Genomic DNA, 26,158 nt, shown 5'->3' on the forward strand with positions numbered 1-26,158 from the left:
GTGGTGTGTGTGTGAATCTGGGAGCCATCTCTGTCCGGAGACTGGCTGACAAAGGGGTCCCCGTCCCCACGGTCTGAATAAGTGGAATCTGCACATCTGCAGCCGCACCACGCCTTGGGTATAACCCCTGGTGTGAAAACAAGGGCAGTTGAGGCAGTAACCTGTGGGCTCCTTTCTGTGTGTTGCACCGGGTACCGCTCTGCCGAGCCCGAATTTCCTTCTTGTGTGAGTGCTGTGTGAAGTCCTCCTGGATGGGTAATCAGAAGTCTAAGGTAGAACAGTTCCCTAAGGGAACTCCGGCTTATTTTATGTATTTTAGGAGGGGTCTGGACTCTTGTAGGTTTCTTGAAAAATGGTCCAAATTAGCTCTAGAGAACCCCAAATTACAGTGGCCACTGTTAGGTTCTTGGGACAAGAATCGAGTGGCCGCTTTAAAAAGCAAACTTGTCCTCCCAAAAACCAAATTGGAGAGAGGAGAAGTAGACTGCTTCATGCAGTGGTGGGAAGAGGCAAATCGTAGATGGACTGAGTCAAAACTCACCTCTCTTAAAAATTCTAGCAAAAAAATAAAAGTTCAATTGGATGCAGTCTCTCCCACCACTAGTCCGAGCGCTCCCCTTTGCCCAGTCCTGTGCAATGATCCGGATCAAACCCGACCCCCACCATACTCCTGCGCAAATAAGAAATCAGAAAAAGAAAAATCTTCAGTGACTACAGATAATGAAAGTGAAGAAGATACCCTCATTGGCCTCACAACTCTGCAAAATATATTGAAGAAGAAATCCAAAGCAGACCGCAAAGATTCTCTTGACATCTCTTCTTGGAAAAGAGAACCTGATGGGAGGTTAATGAGAGACTCTGATCAAACTGTTGTGGCACCCTTACGAGTCCTTAAGATGGGAGAAAGTGAGTCCATATGGGATTATAAACCCTGGACTCGTACGGAACTTTTATCTATAGTTAAAGGTTTTCCCAAACCACAGGAAAACTCTATCAAATTTGCTGAGGTGTTTCTGTTAAGCTGTGAAACCTATGAACCCTCTGAGACAGATCTCCTCCAACTGTGCAAATTGTTAGCTCCTGCCAGTTATTATGATAAATGGTTGGCTGCCGCAGACTGGCCAGCTGAGGCACGCCACTCAACCATAAAAAGTACTGGCCCAGATTCGGCGTACAGAGACCGGTGTATGGCTCTTTGGAAGCACCTGCATCAAGCCATTCTCAAAGTGTGGTCTCCTAAAACAAACTGGACAGCAATACGTTGCTGTAAGCAAGGGCAAGGAGCAAGCCCAGGCGACTATAGGTCCCGGCTAACTCATATTTTCCTACAACATTCAGGAATACAAGAGCCCGATGTAAATGGACAGGGGGCCTTGGCACATGCATTTGTTGATGGTCTTCTCCCTGCCACAGGCAGCATGTTAAAACGAATAAGTGTGGGATGGCAGACTGAAACCATGGACAAATTGCTGGCAGTAGCAGAGCATTGCCACCGCACTTTAAAAGGAAAGGAGGAACAGTCCTCCCAAAAGCTAATGGCTCTGCAGATACAGCATTATTCAGGGCTAAGCAGACCACACCGGGGACAGGGACGGGGTCGCGGAAGGGGGCGGGGGGCTGGATTAACTGGGGTTTGTAACTACTGTAAACAGCCTGGACACTGGAAAAGAGCGTGTCCAAGACGACCTAATAATTGTATGGGAAATCAAGTGAACCCCCCGCTGGTTCCTCCAGCTGATCCCCAACCCTATTTTTCACCCCAACAATGACGGGATGCTGGGGAACCTCAGAAAGTTTTAGCTCCCTTATTACCTCTGTCCCCTACTGGAGAATGTGTCCTGACTGCAAATGATTCTCTCTCCCTTTCCTTGCTGATACTGGAGCTTCTCTTTCTACAACCCGCACCACTGACTTGCCTGTGGTTCCCCGATCTGGAAAATCTGTGTCTGCTGTTGGCATTACAGGGATCCCTACCTCTTTTCCCCTCTCAAAACCTTTGTCTGTTCAGGTCGGTCCCCTCTCTGAGGAACACGCATTCCTCCTCTCTGATTCCACCCCTGCAAACCTTCTGGGACGGGACTTGCTATGCAAACTTGGCTGTTCTGTTTACTGCTCCCCAGATGGTGTCTATCTGCAAATCCCTCAGTCTTCCTTATGTGATTCTGTAGCCTCCCTGCTGTCTGAAACTTCCCTCTCCACTCCGGTCCCTTGCTGTCCCTTAACTCCGTCCCTAGAGCACCTAATCTCTCAGGTTCCTTCCTCCCTATGGCCATCTCACCCATCTGAAGTGGGCCGATTAAATACTGACCCAGTTCGGATTACTGTAGACAATTCCAAACCTCTGCCTCACCTGTCTCAGTACCCTTTGAATCCTGAGGCAGAGGCTGGGATTGCTCCAGTTATATCTGCATTAAAAGAACAAGGAATTATTGTCCCTTGTTCCAGCCCCTGTAACACCCCTATCCTCCCAGTTCAAAAGGCTGATGGCAAATCGTGGCGATTTGTTCAAGACCTTCGAGCTATTAACCGTATTGTGATACCTTCTTTTCCAGTGGTTCCTAACCCCGCTACTATACTAGCGTCTATTCCTCCAAATGCAACCCACTTTACTGTTGTAGATTTGTGCTCCGCTTTCTTCTCTGTCCCAGTTCACTCTGAATCCCAGTATCTCTTTGCCTTCTCCTACAAGGGTCAGCAATATACATGAACTACCCTTCCCCAGGGGTATACAGAGAGTCCATCCTATTTTTCTCAAGCCCTAGCCAGGGATCTCGCTGATCTGGTTTTCCCATCAGGATCCACACTGATCCAATATGTGGACGACTTACTCCTGTGCTCCCCCTCTCTGTCTGCCTCAGAAACTGATTCACTAACACTTCTCACAGCTTTAGCGAACAAGGGTCATAAGGCTTCTCGCACAAAATTGCAGCTCTGCCAAACCTCTGTCACATACCATGGCTTCCTTCTCTCCCAGGGCTCCCGTACACTCTCTCCAGCCCGGGTACAAGCCATCCTTAGCTTTCCCCAGCCTTGTGCTCCATGCCAGCTCAGAAAATTCTTAGGCATGACAGGGTTCTGTAGGCAATGGATCCCCCAATATGCTTCTCTGGCTAAACCACTCCAAGAACTCACTCGATCCTCTGTACCTAACCCCATGCCATGGCCACTTGAAGCAAATGTTGCTTTCATCTCCCTTAAGCAGAATTTAGCCTCTGCCCCTGCCTTAGGGTTACCTAACTATGACAAGCCTTTTACGTCACGAACAATCTGCTTGTGCCCTTGGGGTTCTTACTCAGGAGCACGGTGACAGAAATCCCCTGGTGGCTTATTTTTCTGCAACCTTGGACCCTGTAGCCCAGGGTTTACCCCCTTGCCTATGCGCTGTAGCTGCTGCAGCGCGCCTGGTCGAGATGTCTGAGTCCCTTGTCCTCCATTCTCCTCTCACTCTCATGGTTCCCCATTCTGTGGAAACTCTCCTTCTGCAACGCAACACTGCTCACCTCTCCTCTGCTCACCTCACTAGGTATGAACTTTTGCTGCTTTCAGCCTCACATATCACTATTAAGCGCTGCTCCCGGTTAAACCCTGCTACCCTCCTTCCTTTACCTAGTGATGGTGAACCCCATGACTGCCTTGCAACTGTCTCTGCTATCACTGTCCCGCGCCCCAACCTTTCAGATGTACCTCTCCCTAACTCTGACTTGGTATTATTCACTGATGGGTCCTGTTATAGAAATGACCAAGGCCACCTTCTTGCAGGGTACGCTGTGGTCTCTCTCTCTGAAACCACAGAAGCTGCGCCTTTACCCTCTGTGACCTCTGCCCAGGTGGCTGAACTGATTGCCTTAACCCGTGCCTGCTTTCTAGCCGAGGGGCTCTGTGCCACTATTTTTACTGATTCTCGGTATGCCTTTGGGGTTGTGCACGACTTTGGCACCCTCTGGCAGGCTCGAGGTTTTCTTACCTCTACTGGTACCCCTATCAAGAATGGCCCCTACATTGCCGCCCTCCTGTATGCAGTTTTACTACCGTCTGCCTTGGCAATTGTTAAGTGTACTGGCCACTCAGCGGCAGACACCGAGGTGGGAAAAGGTAATGCACTTGCTGATGCTGCTGCAAAACATGCCGCCACTATAAAACCTTCACCAGAAGCGTTTCTTGGTCCCCTCTCTGTCTCTGTAACGCCACCATCCCTGTCTCATCTCGCTCAGCTCCAGGATTCTGCCCCAGAAACAGAGAAAGACTCCTGGAGTGCTTTGGGTTGCTCTTTGCATTCTGATTCCCTTTGGCGATCGCCCACCGATACCTTTGTAGCCCCCCTCTCACTCTACCCGTCTCTAGCCGCCCTGCTACATGGTGTTTCGCATGTCGGCAAGGAGGGGATGGTCTCTGCTATGAGTAAGGCGGGGTGGTGGGCTCCCCATTTCAGCTCCTTTGCAACCCGCCACTGTGCCGCTTGTGTTACTTGTCAAAGCCACAATGTAGGCAAATCTGTAAAAGTAACACAAGGGTTCCGGGGTTTGCCTCAAGCTTCAACCTTTCCTACACTGGCAACTTGATTTTGTACAAATGCCAAAGTGTCAGAAATATGAATTCATTTTAGTTATAATATGTCTATTTTCGGGTTGGATTGAAGCCTTTCCCTGTCGCAAAGCTGATTCACTGTCTGTTGCAAAATGTCTGTTAAACCACATTATCCCTACCAAGGGAATTCCTGCCACTTTGTCTAGTGACCGGGGAACACATTTTACTGGAAAAATTGTTCAACATCTAAACCCGGTATTACATGTCACCCACCTGTTGCACTGCCCTTACCATCCACAGAGTGCAGGGGCAGTTGAAAGGCGAAATGGTGTGCTTAAAAATAAGCTGGCAAAAATCTGTAGTTCCACAGGGTTAAACTGGCCAGCTGCTTTACCACTGGCCCTTATGGAAATTCAGTCATCTGCATCCCAGAGACACAAATTGAGTCCATTTGAAATCATCATGGGACGCCCTATGCGAACAATGGCTACTATTACCCCAGTCCCAGACCTAAACCTAACTCACAGCATGCTCCTCCAGTACCGCAAAGGGTTAATGCAAGCTGTGAGCTCCTTCCATTCGCAGGTGCGAGCAGCTTGGCCGACGGAACCCACCTCTGCTGCCTGGCACAGTCTTGAGCCTGGTGATTGGGTCTACCTGCGGCACCACCTTCGGAAGCACGCCTTGGAACCCCGGTGGAAGGGTCCATACCAGGTACTGCTCACCACCCAGACAGCAGTGAAATTATCCGGCATCGCTGCATGGATCCACGCCTCACAGTGTAAGCCAGCGCCACCTCCAGGGGACCAAGCACCTCTGCAAAACCACGCAGAACCAGCTTCAACCCCAGAAGACAAAGAGGAACAGCCTGCAATACCTTACAATCTGCGCTCTCGTAAGGGTTGCCAGAAGCAGAGGGTAAGTAGACAGCAGGACCCAACAAACAAGAAGCAGTAGTGAGCCTAGCGCCTGCTGCCTGGTGGACGTAAAACCGTGACTGCGGTTCCCTCGAAAGGGGTTGTTGGAACCAGAAAGGGTCCTGCTTCCAACATGTGTCCTTTGAGAAGCTTAATCCTCAGCTACTGTGTCCTGAGGGTCTGGGGAATCCAGAGTGACAGTGACAATTCTTTCATCCAACAACAGGTGCAAATAGCCCAGATCCTGAATATTTCTAATTGCTGGGGCTGCAGCCACATCCCAGCTCACTCACAAGCTAGTATCCCCACCATGGCAATCCCTTTGAATTCCTCAGAGCTTGCTGGAGAACCCTATCCACTTAAAAGGACATGGAAGGAAAATGACACTTGGGGGCTGGGAAAAACATATGTTCCTAAACTTATAAGTGTGGTGAAAGGAAAGGGCCACTGGTGCTGGGTGTGTAATGGGACAGGGCTGAATCTAGGGAGGAGCAGCTGTCTCCAATACATCGTGTCCCATGGTGTATGGGACTATTCAAACAAGGTTGGAGAATGGCGAACCGGGTGTGGAAAGATAAACTTCCTCTCAACCTGGGATCAAACCAGAGATTCAATCTCTTGCTCCCCCTACAGCCTCCCTGAGAAAAACAGCACCATCTACAAATGTCATGTAAATGCTACCTCTTCTCCCAGTGAAAATCATCCTGTGCCCTTTGGGGGATACTATTTCTCCTTCGTAAATTCTTACATGTCAAAGGGTTGCAGTCAACCCTTCCCAGCTTTAATGGGACATCATTGGGTTTGTGGGGAAAATGCTTACACTGTGTTACCAGCAAATTGGTCAGGTATCTGTTATCCTGCTCAGCTTTTCCCACAATTCCGGGTGCTTCAATCCCTCCCACGAAATCGCCTCCATAATTTCAGGCGAAAAAGGAGGGACTTGCCAGATGCTAAATGGTATGTGGATAACATAAGCCCCCTAACTTGGGAAGAAGCTGTTGGCATTTCTTTAATCCCAGTAGGGGGGGTAATTCACCATGCAAAAAGGCTTTTAAGGTTACAAGCGGTGGTTGAGATCATGGCCAATGAAACAGGAGAGAGCTTAAAAGCTCTGGCCAAAGAAGCAGGAGCGGTCCGACAAGTGCCCCTCCAAAACCGTCGGGCATTAGATATAATACTGGCAGCCAAAGGAGGGACCTGTGCTCTAATTGGAACAGAATGCTGTGTATACATACCTGATAATACTAATGAGGTAATAAATCGTGCTAGCCATCTGGAGCAAATTGCAAACCTTCCCCACGAAGAACCAAGTTCCTTGTGGAAATGGATAAGTAACTTATTCAATTTCTCTAGTCTGGGAAACTGGTTGTTTCAAGGAATCCTGACTATCCTATTTGGAATTCTAATAATCTTTGTGTGTTTTCAATTGATTTCTTGTTGTATCCAAAACTGCACAAGACACACCATCCATCAGGTTACCCCTAACCAGAGTGCTAATCTAATGTTGTTAAATGTCACCAGTGAAAGTAATGAAAAAGAACGATTGATGTATGGAATCCAGTAAGTCGTTGGTCATGGGCGTAGCCTTGACCAAAAGGGGGGATTGTGGAAGTATAACATTGTATAAGTATAACGTTGTATGAGGGGACATGCTGGATACATTGTATATGAGAGGGACATGCCAGAACATGTTACAAAGTATCTGAGGGAGCACACGTAGGGACAGTTAGCTTTTGAATGGAGAAGCAATTAAGATGGAGCCAGCACGTCTAAGAAGCAGGCATCAGAATGGAAGGTGTGAAGGGCAATTGGTTAAGTTAACTGGAAGCTGTTAAAGGAGATTGTTAAGGGTGGCAGGTAATTGAAGATACGTGACTGGTCTCAGGGATCTCGCAGGGTGGTGACTAAAATCTTTTTCTTCTTTTGTCTGTAACTTGTCTGTAACTTGTTCTCCAAAAAACTGTATAAATTAAGAGACACAAGCCCCACTCGGGGGGCTCACTTCTAAAGGTATTAGCAGAGCGGCTTTGCTAATAAAACAGAGTGGTCTGATAAATTGAGAGTCTGAGTCAAACTTTGACAGAGGGGAGAGAGAGAGAGAGAGAGAGAGCATCCAGACGGACTTGGATACATTGGAGGACTGGGCCAAAAGAAATCTGATGCAATTCAATAAGGAGAAGTGTAGAGTCCTGCACGTGGGGGGGTGGAAGAATCCCAGACATTGTTACAGGCTGGGGATCAACTGGCTCAGCAGCAGTACGATGGAAAGGGACCTAGGGGTTCTGGTGAATGAAAGGCTGGATGTGAGTAAACAGTGTGGCCTTGTAGCCAAGAAAGCTAATGGCATACTGGGGTGCATTGGGAGGAGCATTTTGAGCAGCTCTAGAGAAGTGGTTATTCCTCTATTTGGCACTGGGGAGGCTCCATCTGGAAATATCCAGTTTTGTGTCCGGTTTTGGGGTCCCCCAGTATAAAAAGGATGTGGATGTGCTGGAGCAGGTTCAGCGAAGGGCAACAAAAATGATTAAGGGGCTGGAGCACAAGACCTATGAGGAGAGGCTGAGGGATTTGGGCTTGTTTAGCTTACAGAAGAGAAGACTTAGGGGTGATTTAATGGCAGCCTTCAACTTCCTGCAGCGGAGCTCTGAAGAGGAGGGTGAGAAACTGTTCTCAGTGGTGTCAGATGGCAGAACAAGGAGCGATGGTCTGACGTTGGAGAGGGAGAGGTGTAGGTTAGATATTAGGAAAAACTACTTCCCCAGGTGGGTGGTGAAGCACTGGAATGCGTTGCCTAGGGAGGTGGTGGATTCTCCATCCCTTGAGGTTTTTAAGTCCCGGCTTGACAAGGTCCTGGATGACTTAGTGGGGCGGGGGGTGGGGGGGTTGATCCTGCTTGAAGCAGGGGGCGGGAGTCGATGACCTCCTGAGGGCCCTGATTTTCTCTCTCGTGTGTGTCCGTCCATCTCCCGCTCACAGGCTCCTGCGGCAGAGGCGCGCGCGCTCCCTCTCTGTCTCTCGCTCTGTCTCTGTCTCTCTCGCTCTGTCGCCGGCCGAGCCCACAAGCCCATCGATCCCGGGCACAGAGCCGGGACACGGGCTGCAGGGCGGGTGTGAGGCGCACCGGCAGTGCTGGGCTGGCGGACCCCCTCCCCCACCCCCACGGCTGGGCTAGCGGGGGCTGTTGGGAGGATCTTCAGCAACTCTGGCAGAGCCACAGCCCCCCCCCCAACTCCTGCATGGGACGCACTGCACTGCCACAAGCGTGTGCATTCAGTAACACACCCCTCGCCCATCATGTAATGCATTGCACACTTACCCCCCCCCGTGCAAGCGCCAGCCCCCCACCCCCCACAGGTCCCTGCCCCACTCCCACTGGGCACACAGCCCCCATCCCGCAGCCCACCAGCCAGCCAAGAACCAGGCGGGGACTCCTGTAAGCCAGGGATAGACAATATATATTTTACTCTTTAAAAAATAAACCTTCCAGCCCCCGGCTAAGGGGCTGTAAAACTACAAAAATAAACCTTTCTTCTTTGTATTATAAATAATTTCTCTGGCCTGGCCAGGCTGAGCCCTGCTTGCCCACATCACTGGGCAGAGGGGGGGAGGGGTTGGGGTGGGGGCTGGAATGGGGGGGGGGCGGCTTGGCACAGCAGCCAGACACCCCTCCCCCGCCCGGCTGGCACTGCCTGCTGGTCAGCCAGCCAAGCCCTGGCCAGGAGGGATAGATGCGCCAAGCAGCTGCCGGTTGGCTGGGGCCCCCAGCTTAGTCAGCCTGCATTGCCGCTCAGGCGAGGGGCCCACAGGAAAGACCGGGGGGGCGGGGAATAGGGAAACCCAGGGGTGGGGTGGGCGGGGGGGGCGGGTTTAAAGTGCCAGGTTACGGCAAGCTGCCAGCGAGTCTGCGCCCAAGCCCTGGGAACCCAGCTGGACTCTGCCACTGGCCAGTGGCCCAGGCTGCAGGTTTGGGGCCTGGTGGCTTCCTGGGCTTCAAAGGCCCTGAGATGGCAGCAAGTGCCCAAGTGGACGGGCAGGGGGACAGCTGTGCAGAGGAGATGTGTGATTGCACAAGGGTTTGGGGGTGGGAGGGCGCGATCGTGTGAACACAGGAGCATGGGGGCTGTTGGGATACATGTCCTCTTCTCCTGCCCCCCCCGCCTCCAGGTGGCTTTGTCCCCACAGGGAAACTGAGGCAGGGGGTGCTGTCCCCAAGGTCATGGGCAGCAGAAGTCAGGTAGCCGAGGCCCATGCCAGTGCTCTAGCCCCTAGGCACCACTGCCCTGCTCCAGCCAGTTCTCCTTTTCCATACTTCAAGGCCAGACCTTTTCCTAGCTCCTGGGGGCGGCGGGGTGGGGGCAGACAGAAAGTCTCCCAAGAGCTGTGTGTCCAGACCGGACTGCTCCCGCCCCACTGGGGCCAGGTGCTCAGATCCCTGCAGGATGGCGGGGGGGGGCATGGGGGGGGGGCGTGTTGAGAAGCCAGGCCCAGTGCCGCTTCCTCTGCCCATCCTCTGGGGCGCTCCATGCCTCGGTGCCGGGGGTGGGGCCTGCTGAGCCCCCCGCCAGCCCTGACCCCCGTGAGCAGCTTCCTGCCCTGGCAGCATGGGGGCAGGTAGAGCCCCGGCCAACCCACTCACGCTGGGGGCTGGCAGGAAGACAAAGCTGTGGGGCAGAGTGTCCAGGGCACCAAGGGGGATTTGTCTCCTTTTACCAGGCTCCGAGGCTGCCCCCCGCCCCCCTGCACTGTGTGCTCCTGGGTCACACAGAGGTCTACACTGCGCGGGGAGCAGGATCTACTGGGGGGACGCGAGGGGGTTTAGAACTCAGAGCCTGGGGGGTGCAGCCTGGCAGCCCTGGGGGCTTTCTGGCCCAGCCTGTTCAACTGCCCCCTTTGCATAGAAACCTTTGCCCAGCACCGCCCCACACAGCCCAGCCCCTCCCGCTGCGGGGGCAGGGGTGCCGCAGGCCAGACAGGGCCGAGCTCCGCGGCCGCCCGGCGCAAGAGTAATAAAATAAGAACGAATCCTCGGGGAATAGCAGCACAATGCCGGGGCGGCGGGGGGGGGGCCCTGCTCCTGTCCCTGCCCCTGCCGGGGGGCTCTGCCCCTCCGGCAGTGCCTGGCACAGGCCCCCAGCCCCCCGGCTCGCTGTCATGGGGGCTGCACAGGGGCACAGGCGCTGGCGTTGTCTCCGCTCTGCACTGCCCACTCCCAGGCGGGGCAGCTGCCGTGGAACCCCAGCGCTTCCCGAGGCGACCTGCACGGCGACAAGGCAGCCAGGTTAGGAGGATGCCCCAGCGCCCGCCCGCGGCGCTGCTCCTCCAAGGGCTGGCCGGCTGCGCCCGCGCGCCATGGCCCATGTGCTCACAGGAGGGTCCCTGTCGGCAGGCACTCGCGTGTGAGCCCCTGGCTGCGTGCACGCACCATCTGTGCACGCTGCGTGTGTCGTCTGTGAGCATGAGCGTGCTGGCCCCACCCCCAGAAGTGCGTGCACGGGCACTGGCTGTGTGTGAACAGACGGGCGCTCAGTGTGCCCCTGTGTGCAAACACAAGGGTGTGAGCCCCTGGCGTGTAGCCCGGGCCTGGAGAGAGCACACACAGCTGCTGCTCCAGCAGCCGCTCGCCCTGTGGTGCCAGGGCCGACCTGCACGCTGGGGTTTACCCCCCAGGGCATCTCTGCCAGGGGCCGGGCTGCCCAGCCGTGTAGGGGAGCGGGGCCGGTGCCCCCAGCGCCGGGCTCGGTCCCCAAGCTCACCTAGGGCTGCATGGAGCACTCTGCCCCTCCTGGGTGCTGGAGCGCGGTGGAGCCGTGGGCAGGCGGGCCGGGCTCCTCGGGACTGTCCGACTCGGTGGCCTCAAAGCCCTCGTGGGCGTAGCCCTGGCAGGAGCCGGGCAGCGGGGCGTGCAGGGCCAGCGTCACACAGGCGGTGGCCGTCACCGTGGCGTAGGCAGGGAGGGCAGTGCGCAGGGGCGGGGGCGCTCGGCCGGGGGCAGTCCTGGCGCCAGGGGAGCTGGGCTTGGGCAAGTCCCTGAGATCCGGGGAGGCGGCAGGGGCTGGGGGGGGGTCGCCGGCAGGCAGGGGCTGGGCCCCATGGGGGCTCTGGGGTTCCTTCTTCCCTGGCCGCTCCTGGTGATCCTGGTAGGTTTTCACCACCTGTGCAAGCAGAGACCCCTGTGAGTCCAGGGGCAAAGACGGGGGGCGGGGGGGGCTGCTGACAAAGGCAACTGGGGAAGGGACCAAGAGCTGCCTCCCCCTCCCCCGGCACTCCCAGCCAAGCCCTGGGGTCAAGCCCCACTTCCCCAGCTCCCTTCCAGGGAGTGGGCAGCAGACGGCCTCTGGTGGGAGCGGACTGGCCGGGTCCCGGGCCCCGCACTCACCGTGAGGGAGGGGAAGCTGGGGCTCTTGCTGGCCTGCACCAGGATGTAGGCTCCGGGGTCGTAGGGCTGGGCGGGGGCTGCAGGGCTCTCCACGTAGCACTGCGGGTCTGTGGGCTCTGGGAAGGTGCTGTGCCAGGCGGGGGGTGGCTGCATATAGAAGCTGTGGTGGTTGATGGGCGGGGGGACGGGCTCTGGTGACGGCAGGCGGCTGCTGTTCTCTGCTGGGGTGACCTGGAGTGCGGGAGGGCTCAAGGTGAGGCAGGAGTGCCCTGGGGTGCCAGTGGGTATGGGGAGCCAAGGCCAGGCCAGCCCTTCTGAGCAGGCTCCAGCCAGGCCCAGTGGCAGCTTTAGGACAGGTGCCTCCAGCCCAGTCCAATTTAGCGTTGACTCTGAAACCTAATGGTGGCCATTTTCCAAGGAACATCCCCCTGCCCTGGGTGGAAGCTGGATCCAGTGCAAGGCACAGACCTGTCCCCCTGCCCACCTCTGATCTGGCCCCCAGCAGCAAGAGGCAGATAAAGCAAGGAGTCCTGGTGGCCATCTCTGACAGGAGTGCCCAGGCCTGCCGGGTCCCATTGCCAGTGGGGCGAGGGGGCTCTCACCTCGGCCGGAGGCCCGATGACCGACAGCAGGACGGGCAGCAGCACCAGGCCGTTCAGGAGGCCCAGGACAGTCAGGACGGTGAGCACAGCGAAGAAGTACCTGGAGGAGGAGGCGAGGTGAGAACATGGCCCCCGCCCCCACATCCCCTGCCCTGGGAGGCAGAGCTGGAGTGTCGCAGGCCAGTGGAGATGCAGAGCATGACGAGAACCCAGGAGTCCTGGCTCCAAGCCCCCCACCCCCCTGGCTCTAACCCACGTGGGGACAGACCCCCCCCACCCCATAACCCCACCCTGCCACGCTGCCTCAGCTCGACCTGGCTGCCTCCCACTGCAGCTCCCCTCTGGCACACCCCCATAGCCCTGGGCAGCCCTGCACACTCACCCACCCTCACCCCCACCTACCCCGGTATCCTTGCATGCTCCCCAGGCAGCCCACCCCCGCCCCCGGCCACACCCAGCCACCCACCCACCTGAGCATGCTCGTAGGTGCCCTGGGCATCCCCGCACCGCCCAGGCGATCCCTTCACACCCTCCCGTCCCGCATGCGCCCACGCTCCCCAGGGCAGCAGCCGGCTGGGAGGAGCCGGATGCTGGCGCCGGTACCTCAGGATGAAGTCGAACTCGGAGCCAGCCAGCATGAGCAGGCCCAGCAGCGTGGAGAGCGCCCCGTCCAGCACAGGCGCCAGCGTGTGCTCCAGAGCCAGGGCTGAGCGCAGCGGCCGGCTGCCCATGGCTGTCAGGAACCCCTGGGGGGCACACACGGGTCAGCACACAGCCCTGCGGGGTTTTGGGGATGGATCTGGCCTGGTAGGGGGGTGGCAGGGGCCCCATGGGGCTTTGGGGGTGGACCTGGCCAGGCAGGGGTCCCATGGGGCTTTGGGGGTGGACCTGGCCCTGCCCCATGGGGCTTTGGGGGCGGACCTGGCCCGGCAGGGGTCCCATTGGGCTTTGGGAGTGGACCTGGCCCGGCAGGGGCCCCATGGGGCTTTGGGGGTGGACCTGGCCAGGCAGGGGTCCCATGGGGCTTTGGGAGTGGACCTGGCCCGGCAGGGGCAGCAAGAGCCCCGTGGCAGGGACTGGCCCGGGAGGGGAGGTGGCACAGGCCCTATGGGACACAGGGGCAGGCAGTGGCCAGCAGGGGAATGCCAGGGGGTAGGGGCTGTGGAGCTCCGACCTCTGCAGGGGGTGGGCGTTATGCCCCTTCCGCTATCAGCCCTGCCTGTGACCCTTGGCTGAGCAGGACTAGGGAGCGGGGCCGGGGACTGGGAGCCCCGCAGGCTGGCGGGGGCAGAGGGGCGGTGCTCAGTGGGCGACGCAGCGCGAGCGGGGAGCTGCTCACCAGGGCCACGTGGACAGTGAACTCGACGCCGATGCCCACGGAGGCGATGAGGATCACGGCCGGGATGGCGCTCAGCTTAATGCCCATCAGCCCCATGATCCCAAAGAGCTCCACCGTCATCATGGCCAGCACGGCCACCTGCGGGGCAGGGAGCGTCAGAGCAGGTGGGGCCCAGGCCCTGCCCCACGGCCCCTCCCCACGGCACTGCCCCCACCCCGCCCAGCGCGCACTCACGATGATGCCGGCGGCCCAGGGGTTGAGCAGCAGGGCGGCGCACACCAGGAAGGTGCCGGCCAGGGCGATGCTGATGGCCAGGAGGAACCAGCGGCGCAGGCCCAGGTACTGCTCCCAGAAGAGGAAGGGGTACCCGCTGGGGTAACTGGCCACGCCCCACTCCCGCGCCGCCTCCTCGCACGCTGCCCGCACGCTCTCGATGGCCGCCACGAAGTCCGAGGTCTGGCGCAGGCCGCTCAGGTAGAAGGGGAACTGCGCGAACTCCAGGGGCTGAGCCGCAGGGACTGGGGGGAGGGAGGCGGGGGGGTCAGATGGGGGGTCCCTGCCCCCCCGACATCCCTCTCCCCCTCCCACGCTGGCACCCCCCCAGCCTCCTGCCCCCTCCTACACCGGCGCCCCTACCCCCCATGGGAGGGCAGAGCTGCAGACCGTCCCCAGGACACAGCTCAGTGCAGGCAGAATGCCAGCTGGGGGACCCGGCGGTGCCCTAGGTGAGTGGGGAAGGAAGCCTGCCAGGAACCCACGTGGGAGGGGCCCGGCAGGAGCCCGGGGAGGGTGCTGGCATGTGGGAGGGGCCCGGCAGGAGGCCGCGTGGCGCCCTGGCAGACACCCCGTAGGCAGGTGCCCAGGCTTGCCCACAGCCGTACTCACTTCGTAGGTTCTCGCCGGTGGTGTCGTACTTGTCGTGGACCCACTCGGGTGGCGGGGGGTAGAAGTTGGCCTGGGAGGCGGCGACGCCCAGGGGGTCGTTGCTGACCCACACAGTCAGGCAGATGTAGAAGGTCTCCGGGGGTATGAGGCCCTTCTCGTCCACCAGGCGCCGCATGGTGAGCTGCGGGGAGCAGACATGGGCATGGGTGAGGCAGGGCAGTGCCCAGGCCGGGGGCAAGGCCGGTGGGTGGGGGGCCGCACCCAGGCAGCTCACCTGGTCGTAGTTGAAGGGCTCCCGCTTGTTGCCGGTCTGCACCAGCAGCTTGTAGGCCAGCGCGCCGTCCTCGGAACCGTTGCGGTAGCTCTCGCGGGTGATGCGCCCGGCCCGCCAATCCTGGTCGAAGGCAGCCTGCAGGCCTGGGGCAGCGCAGGGGGTCACTGGTGGGCGTGACCCCCTGCGCTGCCCTCTCTAGCCACGCTGGGGGGGCGGCCGCGCTCAGGGGCACCGCTGCTCTCTCCACTGCCTGGTAAGCCGAGTCCAGCCCCTGGCCTAAAGCCGCGGCGCCAGCTGAGCTGGGCAGTGTGGGGAGGGCCGTGTGCAAGAGGAGTGCTGTGGGCATGTGGCCTCCACGACGGAGCCATGAGAGTGTGGGCGAGCACGAGCTGGAGGGGGTGGGGAACGCGGGCGAGCCCAGGCCAGTGGATGTCAACCCACATGCAGGCCCCCAAAGCTCATCCATCTGGGATACAACATGTGAGGACCAGGCATCCACACTGGCCATCCTGTGTGCCAGCAGCAAGTGCCCCTGTGCCAGCCCTGTCCCCATCCAGCCCAACCCAAACCCTAACCCACGGCTGAGCCCTGCGCCGGATATCGCCCCCAGGCCTGTGCCAGTTGCCTCTCCCCATCGCCAGCTCCCCTGAAGGTGGGGCTGCAGGGCATCCAGGGGAGAGTGGCGACAGGCGGGGGGATGGCAGGTGAGGCTGGTGGAGGAAGCGGGGCGCAGAGGGGCAGGCAGGGGTGCATGGGAGCAGGTGGAGGAGTGCAGGGCAGGCGGGGGCAGCAGGATGGGCGAGCACATGGCACTAAGTAGAGGCACATGGGGGAGCACTGGGCCGGCAGGAGGGCAGGACAAGCGAGGGGAGCACAGGCCGTGGGGGTCTCACCTCGCAGCCAGTCCCGGAAGTAGTGCAGCCACATCTTGGGGGGCTGGCGGGCCTCGTCGCGCACCACGTGCCGCAGGGCACCCAGGGCCCGGTGCAGGGCATACAGTGCCTCCTGCGAGCTGGGGTAGTGGAAGGCGCCGGTGGTGGCCACGGCCACGTGGTAGCAGGAGAAGTACTTGGCCTGGGCGGCAATGAAGGCGTGCTCCTTGGTGCCCCGCGGCACGATGTCGGTCAGGTGAAGCCCGTCGCGCACCAGCGTGCTGCCGTACAGGCTGAGCCCCAGCAGCACCAGGAACAGCAGCACCACGATGCCCTGGGGACCGGAGCCCGTCAGGCTGTGCGAGGCCCCCAGCGGGCAGGCCAGCCCCGGTGCCACAGGCCCACCCCCAGCACAGCCACCCCCGGTGCCCCCGCCCCTGCCCTCTGCCCCCACGAGGCCTGGGCTGGGGCTGCGCAGCGCAGTTTGGGAGCTGTGAGCACCTCCCTCCTGTGCCAGGGTGTGAGCCCCAGCGCCCCCACGCCAGGGATCCCCCAGCCCCCTCCCTGTGCCAGGCACCCCACTCGCTGCAGAGTGCCTCCCAGGTTCCACCAGTGCCAAGGAGCCACCCGAGCCCCATAGCTTGCCCCACAGTGCCAGGGAGCCCCCGCAGACATGCCCCCATGCCAGGGAGCCCCCAGCTTGCAGCACCAGGGACTGACTCCAGCCACTCCCCCATGCCAGAGATCCCCCAATCCTCCCAGCCCTCCTCCTCCCAGGAGCTGCAGGGCCCATGGGCGCCGGGGGGCTCTGCAGTGGGCTCGGCTCCCCTACCTTGCTCTGGGTTTGCAGCAGGAGGGGTGCGTACTTCTCCCGGGCAAAGTCGGCCAGGTTCCAGCGGCAGAGGGGCAGCGGCACGCACTCCCGGCTCCCCTTGGCCCCGTCCAGCTGGCCCAGCAGGTCGCGGGTGGAGCTGGCTGGGGCGAAGAGCTGGGAGCCCAGCGGGTCGGCGGGCACGGTGCAGACCTGGGCAGTGGGCGGCAGGATGGTGACGACGTGGCGGCCCGAGGGGTCGCAGCGGGCGAAGGCCTGCACCGTGGTGGTGATCTGGGTGCTGGCGGCCGTGGCCGAGGGCCTGTAGGGCGAGGGCTGGCAGGCGGGGCTGGCCCCGGCATCGGCCAGCTCCTGCGGCTGGATCTGGATGACGCGGGAGGAGCATGGGCTGGAGGGGGAGGAGCAAGGGGGCGTTTAGAGAGCTACCGGGGTGACGGCCCCTCAGCCCCCCTGCCTGCCCACTCAGCTGCCCGGCTGGTCACCACGCCCACACTGGCGGGTGTTAGCGGGGGAGGGAGCTCGCCCTGGAGTTTCCCCCGTGGACAAGCCTGGAAAGGCCCCCAGCTGTGCTCCAGGGGGCGAGACCCCGGGTATGTCCCTGGCACCACATCCCAGAGCCATGGCTCAGCCCTGCCCCTGGGGCCTGATCCTGCACTGGGGGACGCCTGGCCTGGGAGCTCGACTGCCCTTCTCCACACGGCCTGCAGCCACCACCCCCCACTCACAGCCTGGCCAGGCCTGCAGCCACCCCCCGGCCCTGCAGCCAGCCCCCCCACAGCCCAGCCTGCAGCCACCCGCCCCTTTCAGTCTGCCCTGCTGCAGCCAGCCTCCCCGACTCTCTCGCTCCCATAGCTCCCCACCCCGCAGCCTGGCCCTGCCTGGGGGGCCCCGCCCCAGCAGCGGGGCACCGCACCTGTAGAAGCAGCACAGAACATCCAGCCGCTGGTCCTGGCGCCGGTGCAGGTCCAGGCTGAGGATGGCCGGGAAGACGAGCAACACCATGGCGAAGTTGAACACCACCACCACAGCGGCCTGCAGGGCCATGGGGGCAGAGCTCAGGCCAGGGGGCAGAGGGGTTAAACTCTGCTCCCCGCCCTGCCCTGCCAGGGAGCCAGGGGCTGCGTGTCCAACCCGTGTGCGGGCCCATGTCTCGCCGCGGCCAGGTACAGGGCCCAGGGAGAAGCCAGGCCCCAGAGGTCTGCATCGGCAGAGGGGCCTTCTCCCCATGCCCACTGCTGAAGCCCCAGTGAGGCTCCGAGAGCTGTGCACAGGGGGACCCCCAGGGACAAGTGGCCACTAGACATGCTAGAGCTGCACAGCCTGCCCCCCGGTACTATGGGCTCAGCTGCCCCCAAGGTCCCTCCAGAAAGCAAGGCCTGGATCGGGACAGGGCAGTGTAGACCGACGGGGGGGGGGTCTGCTGGCCTCTCCCCAGCTCCCAGCCCACCCCCTCCAGGCAGGGGACACAGGGATGGACGGACTCGCAGGCTGCTGGGGTCGTACCTGCAGGGAGAAGGCGCGCAGGGCGGGGATGGGCACCAGGGCGGCCATGGAGAAGGCGATCGTGTTGCTGATTGAGGTGAGAGCCACGCTGGTTCCTGTGCGCCTCAAGCACTCGCCTGTCCGCTCCTGTCGGGAAAACAAACCAGGGGGTCACCCGGCACCGTGTACCCGACCCTGCCCCTGCGGGTCACCCGGCACCATGTACCCGACCCTGCCCCTGCGGGTCACCCGGCACCATGTACTCGACCCTGCCCCCTGCGGGTCACCCGGCACCGTGTAACCGACCCTGCCCCTGTGGGTCACCCGGCACCATGTACTCGACCCTGCCCCCTGCGGGTCACCCAGCACCATGTACCCGACCCTGCCCCTGTGGGTCACCCGGCACCATGTACTCGACCCTGCCCCCTGCGGGTCACCCGGCACCGTGTACCCGACCCTGCCCCCTGCGGGTCACCCGGCACCGTGTACCCGACCCTGCCCCCTGCGGGTCACCTGGCACCGTGTACCCGACCCTGCCCCCTGCGGGTCACCCGGCACCATGTACCCGACCCTGCCCCTGCGGGTCCCCCGGCACCGTGTACCCGACCCTGCCCCCTGCGGGTCACCCGGCACCGTGTACCCGACCCTGCCCCTGCGGGTCCCCCAGCACCATCTGTCTACTCCCCAGGACAGCTCAGCCCAGCCAGGGCAGCCTCACCTTGAAGGGGACGTGCTGGCTGGTCTCAGTGAAGGCATGAGCCAGGAGGAACATATCGTCCACCCCGATACCCAGAGCCAGGAACGGCAGCACCTGTGCGGAGGGAATCCAGACTCTGCACCCACGTCCACCACCCAGCACCACCTCGCCCCATGCCCACCGCAGTGCGCCCACCTCCAGCCACAGCAGCTACTGCCCAGCACCCGCCAGTGCCACTTGGAGCAACCAGCACAGGTTGGGGCACAGGGCCCCCAGCTGCTCCCCACAGGGGCAGCAAAAGCCCCACACCTTGCTGAGATGCTGGGGAGAGAGAGTGGCCCCTGCTGAGCCCTTCCTTGCTCCACACCACAGCGCCCCGTAGAGCTGCATGGGGGTCAGCACAGCATGTGAGGGGAAAGAGCGCCCCCTGCTGAGCCCGGCCCCACTGCGTGCAGCACAGCGCCCCCTAGTGCGCACTGGGCGTCATGTCAGCACTGAGTGCAGAGGGGGGAGCGCCCCCTGCTGAGCCCGGCCCCACTGCCTGCAGCACAGCGCCCCCTAGTGCGCACTGGGCGTCATGTCAGCACTGAGTGCAGAGGGGGGAGCGCCCCCTGCTGAGCCCGGCCCCACTGCCTGCAGCACAGCGCCCCCTAGTGCCCCACTGGGGTCAGTTCTGCCTGCCAGAGGAGAGTGTCCCCTGCTGAGCCCAGGCCCACTGCCTGCAGCACAGCGCCCCCTAGTGCCCCACTGGGGTCAGTTCTGCCTGCCAGAGGAGAGTGTCCCCTGCTGAGCCCAGCCCCACTGCCTGCAGCACAGCGCCCCCTAGTGCGCACTGGGCGTCATGTCAGCACTGAGTGCGGGCCGGGGGCGCCCCCTGCTGAGCCCGGCCCCACTGCCTGCAGCACTGGGAGGGTGGACACCCAGCAGCCCACACAGGAGGGCAACCTCAGCACACCCATCAGGCAGGATCTTCCCCCCCGGCCCTGGCGCGTGGTACCTGGGTGGTGGCCGCGTTGAAGGAGATCCCCAGCAGGGAGCAGAGCCCAAGCCCTGAGGCCACGGACAGGGCCACCAGCAGGACGCCAGCCAGGCCCACGGCCCCCTGGGACTTGGAGCAGTCCCAGCGCAGCATGGTCACGCAGGCGTACGCCAGCTGGAAGCAGAGCAGGGGCAGGGTTAGGGGGTGGAGATACAGGGGGCGGGGCCTGGGGCGGGGGGGGCACGGTACGGACCATCAGGAGATAGCCCCCGGCCACGCGGACGGCGCTCACGTCCGAGAAGGACTTCATGATGTCACTGAGCGTGGTGCTGGAGAAGGCGTGAGCGTGCTGGGAGCTGTTCTGCGGGAGGGACTCCTGCGCCAGCTGGGGAGAGACAGGGCGTCAGACGCGGCCGGGCAGTGCTGTGCTCGGGGCACCACCCTGGGCAGCCCCTGCCCCTGCCCCTCCCAACAGGCACCTGTCCCAGGCCAGGCCGCACCCCTCCACTGCCCCGTCCCACACCCCTCCCAGCCGGCAGCCCTCCCTCCTGCCCTGTCCCACACCCCTCCCAGCCGGCAGCCCTCCACTGCCCCGTCCCACACCCCTCCCAGCCGGCAGCCCTCCACTGCCCCGTCCCACACCCCTCCCAGCCGGCAGCCCTCCCTCCTGCCCCGTCCCACACCCCTCCCAGCCGGCAGCCCTCCACTGCCCCGTCCCACACCCCTCCCAGCCGGCAGCCCTCCCTCCTGCCCCGTCCCACACCCCTCCCAGCCGGCAGCCCTCCACTGCCCCATCCCACGCCCCTCCCAGCCGGCAGCCCTCCCTCCTGCCCTGTCCCACACCCCTCCCAGCCGGCAGCCCTCCACTGCCCCGTCCCACGCCCCTCCCAGCCGGCAGCCCTCCACTGCCCCATCCCACACCCTTCTGAGCCAGCAGCCCTCCACTGCCCCATCCCACACCCTTCTGAGCCAGCAGCCCTCCACTGCCCCATCCCACACCCCTCCCAGCCGGCAGCCCTCCACTGCCCCATCCCACACCCTTCTGAGCCAGCAGCCCTCCACTGCCCCATCCCACACCCTTCTGAGCCAGCAGCCCTCCACTGCCCCATCCCACGCCCCTCCCAGCTGGCAGCCCTCCACTGCCCCATCCCACACCCTTCTGAGCCAGCAGCCCTCCACTGCCCCATCCCACACCCTTCTGAGCCAGCAGCCCTCCACTGCCCCGTCCCACACCCCTCCCAGCCGGCAGCCCTCCACTGCCCCATCCCACACCCCTCCCAGCCGGCAGCCCTCCACTGCCCCGTCCCACGCCCCTCCCAGCCGGCAGCCCTCCACTGCCCCATCCCACACCCCTCTGAGCCAGCAGCCCTCCACTGCCCCGTCCCACACCCTTCTGAGCCAGCAGCCCTCCACTGCCCCGTCCCACACCCCTCTGAGCCGGCAGCCCTCCACTGCCCCATCCCACACCCCTCTGAGCCGGCAGCCCTCCACTGCCCCGTCCCACACCCCTCTGAGCCAGCAGCCCTCCACTGCCCCGTCCCACACCCTTCTGAGCCAGCAGCCCTCCACTGCCCCGTCCCACGCCCTTCTGAGCCAGCAGCCCTCCACTGCCCCGTCCCACACCCCTCCCAGCCAGCAGCCCTCCACTGCCCCGTCCCACACCCCTCTGAGCCGGCAGCCCTCCACTGCCCCGTCCCACACCCCTCCCAGCTGGCAGCCCTCCACTGCCCCATCCCACACCCCTCCCAGCTGGCAGCCCTCCACTGCCCCATCCCACGGCCCACCCAGTGTGCCCCTCCACCATGCCATTTCCAGTGGGCAGCCCATGATCTGCCTTGGGGTCAAGGGAGGAGGAGGAGGAAGCGGTGCCAAAGCCCCAAGGCCATGGTCACATTCCCCCCAGCACACTCATACACACACCCCCCTGGCACACACTCACACCCAGCCCACCTCACTCACACCCTGGCACACTCTCATGCACACCTCAGCACATACACACACCCTGGCATACACACACACAGCCCAACTCGCTCACACCCTGGCACACTCTCATGCACACCTCAGCACATAAACACACCCTGGCATACACACACACAGCCCAACTCGCTCACACCCTGGCACACTCTCATGCACACCTCAGCACATAAACACACCCTGGCATACACACACACAGCCCAACTCGCTCACACCCTGGCACACTCTCATGCACACCTCAGCACATAAACACACCCTGGCATACACACACACAGCCCAACTCACTCACACCCTGGTGCACAGATTTGCACCACGTGATCACCCCTGCACAAGCACAGACCCCGCAAGCCCCTGTGTGCTGCGCAGTCACTGAGCAGCCTCCCCCCGCCGCCCCTCCCACCTCCACAAACTCCCGCTGCCAGGCCTCCAGGATGGCAGCCGCCTTCTGCTCGCTCCAGCCGATGTCCTGGATCTCGTAGTCGTCCCGGAAGTGCTCGTAGAGCTGCCGGGGGCTCATGAGCAGGAACATGCTCTGCAGGGCCTCAGCGCTGCCAGGACAGGACATGCCTATGGGACCAGCCATGGGACCCCTAGTGCCCCACAGAGCATCGCAGCCGGGGGGCCAGCCCCACAGCAGCCAGCTCTGTCCCCAGGGCCCCGCAGAGTGCTTCAGCCGGGGGGCCAGCCCCACAGCAGCCAGCTCTGTCCCCAGGGCCCCGCAGAGTGCTTCAGCCGGGGGGCCAGCCCCACAGCAGCCAGCTCTGTCCCCAGGGCCCCGCAGAGTGCTTCAGCCGGGGGGCCAGCCCCACAGCAGCCAGCCCGCAGCCCCTGGAGCGCAGCAGCCAGGCAGTCCCACAGTGCAGGGCAGGTGGGCAGCACAGGAAGGGTGAAACCCCCTCACATAGGCAGAGCTGGGGACGGAGCCCAGGAACCCAGAGCTCCAGCTCCCCAGGAGACCCTGACCTCCTTCCTGCTGTAGGCTGCTCCACTGATCAATACCGAGAGCCAGCGCCGACCTCAGGGCCCCACACTGAGGCGCTCTGCTCTCCCTGCCGTAGGGCTGTGGCCACCCGCACTCCCAGCCCCGCCCAGGCAGCAGTCTGCAGCTGACCAGGTGGCTCTGGTACCAGCTGCAGGGCAGGTGCATGGGCCAGGGCAGGGCTGAGCCAGCACCCCCTCCAGGCAGCAGAGCCCTGGGCTGGCCTAGCCAGGAACCAGCGGCCACAGGTGGCTCATGGGTTTGTCTCTGCTCTGTGGGGCCCAGGCAGGGAGCCCATACAGGGCCCTCCCCGCTTCCCCGGGAGGAAATGGGGGAATCCCAAGCAGCCCCAGAGCAGCGAGGCAGGGGAGAAATCAGAACTCCTCCCCATGGGCCTCGCCCCCAGCTCAGCCACATGCAGCTACAGAAATGCCCCAAGGCCCAGGCCTCCCTCCAGAGCCCACACTTACCTCAGAAGCCTCCCCTGCGGGTCCTTCATGGTGCCCCCCAGGATCAGCTCCTCCTGCCAGTGCATGAACTTCCGGGACAAGCCGTGGCAGCCCCCCGTCAGCTCAGCGGGGATGTCGGGGCCCTGGGGGGAGCAGCAGGACAGGGATGAGCACAGGCACTGGGAAGCCAGGCCCTGCCTCTCCAGGAACCTGCTCAGGCCCCCAACGCTGCGAGGATGGGAATGGGGCCAGCTGGACAGGGATGGCCCATGGGCAGTGCGCCAGCCCAGCAGGTAACGCAGTGACTCGCCCCCTGCCAGGCAGCCACTTCTGCCCAGGCCTCTGGCTGCAGCATCCAGAGCCAGGATGCCCACCTGCATCCCCCCGTCGCCGGCAGTGCACTGCGCTCTCCAAATCCCACGGCCTCTTCCCCCGGCCGCAGCAGCTGGCAGGGGATCGTCCGCCCTGGCGCCCGGGGTCTGGGCACCGGCTGACTCCACCCCTTGCTAGGACATCACTGCCTGCCCCAGGCTCCCAAGCCCCCCTGCTCTGGGGATCTGTCCCAGGACAACCGCCGGCTGGGCTGCCTTTATCCCTCGCCAGCCTGGGTCAGCCCTGGGGCTCGGGGAGCCGCTGCCCAGCTGGGACAACACTCAGCTGCCTCCAGCCGCCCAGAGGGGGAAAGCTGGGGCCCGGCCTGGCAGACCCTGCACTGTGCTCTGCGGGGGGCACCACCGGGGCTCTGTGAGTGCCTCACGGGTGCAGGGCAGGGCCCAGGTGCTCTCAGGGCAGAGGAAAGCTGAACCTTGCCCACGCGCTAGCCGGCAGCAGAGGGAGCCCTGGAGCAGGGGAGGGGGCCCTGGGCCCCTTTCAGAGGCATCGACGTGGCACCAAGGGCAGCAGGGCCAGGCCAGGGACAGAGGTGGAGCAAGTCAGAGGCTTCCCTGATTCTCCAGACAGCTGGAGCTGGGGCCTGTGAGACACAGCCGGCTCCTCCCCGGCTGGCCATCGGCTGGCTCCAGCAGGGACCCTGGCCAGGGCTGGCTCCCCACTTCTACCCCGCAGCGTTCCCATGCAGCACCCAGCTGAGGCCGCGAGCTCACAGGAGGGAGCCCGAGGCAGGCGAAGCCTCAGGGGCACGCATGCAGATGGAGCCAGGTGCACCAGTGTGTGCACTCTGGCAGGGGGCATGCACACGCACATGCACACGCACAGTGATGAACATGGATACACAGGCAGAGACACACAAATGGACACACACAGGCAGACACACACACAGAGGCAGGGACACACAAATGGGGACACACAAACACAGAGGCAGGGACACACAAACACAGAGGCAGGGACACACAAATGGGGACACACACACACAGAGGCAGGGAACACAAATGGGGACACACACAGAGACAGGGACACGCACAGGTCTGTGAGCTCCCACCTGCTGGCTCAGCCTGTTGGGGGCACTGGTGGGGCAGGCGGGCTCGCGGGGGTCGAGGCAGGGCCGCTCCACATAGGCCTGCCCCACCTGGGCCTTGTCCAGCAGCTCCCGGAAGCCCTCCAGTGAGGTGAACTGGCCCAGCTCCTCCAGCAGCTGGACGGGGTTCAGGTTGGTCCACTGGATGTCCGGCTGCCCCCTGCCAGGACAGGAGCGAGCGAGTCAGGGCCCTGCCACCCCCTGCGGAGAGCTGCGGCCGCACGCCTGCCCCGGGGCTGATGTTAGGGCACGTGGCTGGGAGGACTGGGGGCTTTGCACTGGGCTAGGACACAGGCAGGTGCCCTCTTGCAGCCCAGGGGGCACACACCAGCTCCAGCCACTCCCTGACCCCCACCCCACATCCCAGCAAGCACCCGCCTCCTGGCACCTTCGGGGCACCCCAGGACTCCCCTGAGCCCCACTGCCACCCGCCCTCGGAGGGGACTAGTGAAGTGCAAGGGTGGGAGCTGCAGCCCCACATTTCACGCCCCCATTTGTCCAACCCCCTCCCTGCCGTGGGGCTCCAACAGCCCCCCCTCCCCCCGGCAGGCGGTGCCAAGTCGCACAGCGTGGCTGATTCTGTTCCACGGCGCCTGGCCAGCGCTGCTCCCGGCCCCTCCATTGTGCCGCCAGTCAGGGCTATTAGCGCCTGACGCTAACGTCTTGATAGAGGAGAGCAGGCAGCCGGGGGGGCAGGGGGGAACCAACTGTGAGCTGCTCCCCCTCCTGCCCGCCTCGGCCCTCCTGCCTCCCGCTACCCCCCTTCCCCAGCTCTTCCTGGCACAGAGCGGAAGGTAGCAGGCTCTGGCACCTGAAGCTGGTGCTGGCTTTACTAGCAGTGCCCGGTGGGGAGGGAGCTTTGTGGCTGGCCCACTGGGAGGCGGCCTTGGCTGAGTCCCCCCACGGTGCCTCAGTTTCTCCTCCCACCCGGCACCAGCCTCTCCTACACAGCGTGTGAGCAGCGTGGGGCAGATGCTGTTTGCTGCCCCACGTGTGATCTCTGCCCCGCTGCCCCGGGCAGCCTGGGGTGCATGCCGGCCCCCTCCTGCCCCACAAGCAGCTCCACCCCGTGGCCAGGAGCGTGGCCGCACTCAGGCCCCAGGGATCCCTGAGGAATCCCACAGAGAGCGAGGGCTTTCCAGTCCAGCTAGGCTGGCCCCACCTCCTCCGCCGTGGGAGGCGCCAGCTGGCCATGCCCTGGCCCCTCAGCCATCACCTCCCTGTTCGCAGAGCCCCAGCAAACCTGCATGCATGAAAGCACCCGGAACCCCGGCGCACACCCTCTGAACAGCCGCACGATCCCAGCCTCTCCTGTGTCCCCAGACAAGAGCTGTGAGCCCATCTGTCTGCAGCTGGGTGTGGGGCACAGAGGCTGGGGGCCCTGCTGAGGCAGGGCTGTGGGTCGGCAGAAGGGGAGCCCGGGGGACCAGACCTGCAGAGTTCAGCTGTGTCCTCCGCCGCTGGGGGGACAGAGCGCACAGGGGCTGGGCGCAGGGCAGGGAA

General features: G+C 62.6%; 1 protein-coding gene across 1 annotated transcript in view; it reads right to left on the reverse strand.

Annotated features, from left to right (window-relative positions):
- Positions 1-8,892: 8,892 nt before the first annotated feature.
- The window catches only part of PTCH2 (patched 2), a 34,608-nt gene continuing 17,342 nt past the window's right edge, over positions 8,893-26,158 (reverse strand). Inside the window, exons 6-24 of the mRNA XM_075002396.1 lie at positions 24,620-24,815; positions 23,203-23,324; positions 22,154-22,301; positions 20,033-20,164; positions 19,798-19,953; positions 18,822-18,914; positions 18,125-18,250; positions 17,535-17,653; positions 16,622-17,009; positions 15,811-16,123; positions 14,918-15,060; positions 14,644-14,824; positions 13,993-14,276; positions 13,759-13,896; positions 13,023-13,165; positions 12,420-12,519; positions 11,818-12,048; positions 11,195-11,593; positions 8,893-10,696 (exon numbers count right to left, since the gene is read on the reverse strand). Coding sequence (XP_074858497.1) covers positions 11,195-11,593; positions 11,818-12,048; positions 12,420-12,519; positions 13,023-13,165; positions 13,759-13,896; positions 13,993-14,276; positions 14,644-14,824; positions 14,918-15,060; positions 15,811-16,123; positions 16,622-17,009; positions 17,535-17,653; positions 18,125-18,250; positions 18,822-18,914; positions 19,798-19,953; positions 20,033-20,164; positions 22,154-22,301; positions 23,203-23,324; positions 24,620-24,815 — 3,412 coding nt within the window. The 3' untranslated portion in view covers positions 8,893-10,696. The remainder of the gene's footprint in view (positions 10,697-11,194; positions 11,594-11,817; positions 12,049-12,419; positions 12,520-13,022; positions 13,166-13,758; positions 13,897-13,992; positions 14,277-14,643; positions 14,825-14,917; positions 15,061-15,810; positions 16,124-16,621; positions 17,010-17,534; positions 17,654-18,124; positions 18,251-18,821; positions 18,915-19,797; positions 19,954-20,032; positions 20,165-22,153; positions 22,302-23,202; positions 23,325-24,619; positions 24,816-26,158) is intronic.

This window comes from Carettochelys insculpta, chromosome 9, assembly GCF_033958435.1.
Source record: "Carettochelys insculpta isolate YL-2023 chromosome 9, ASM3395843v1, whole genome shotgun sequence".
Classification (NCBI taxonomy): Eukaryota; Metazoa; Chordata; order Testudines; family Carettochelyidae; genus Carettochelys; species Carettochelys insculpta.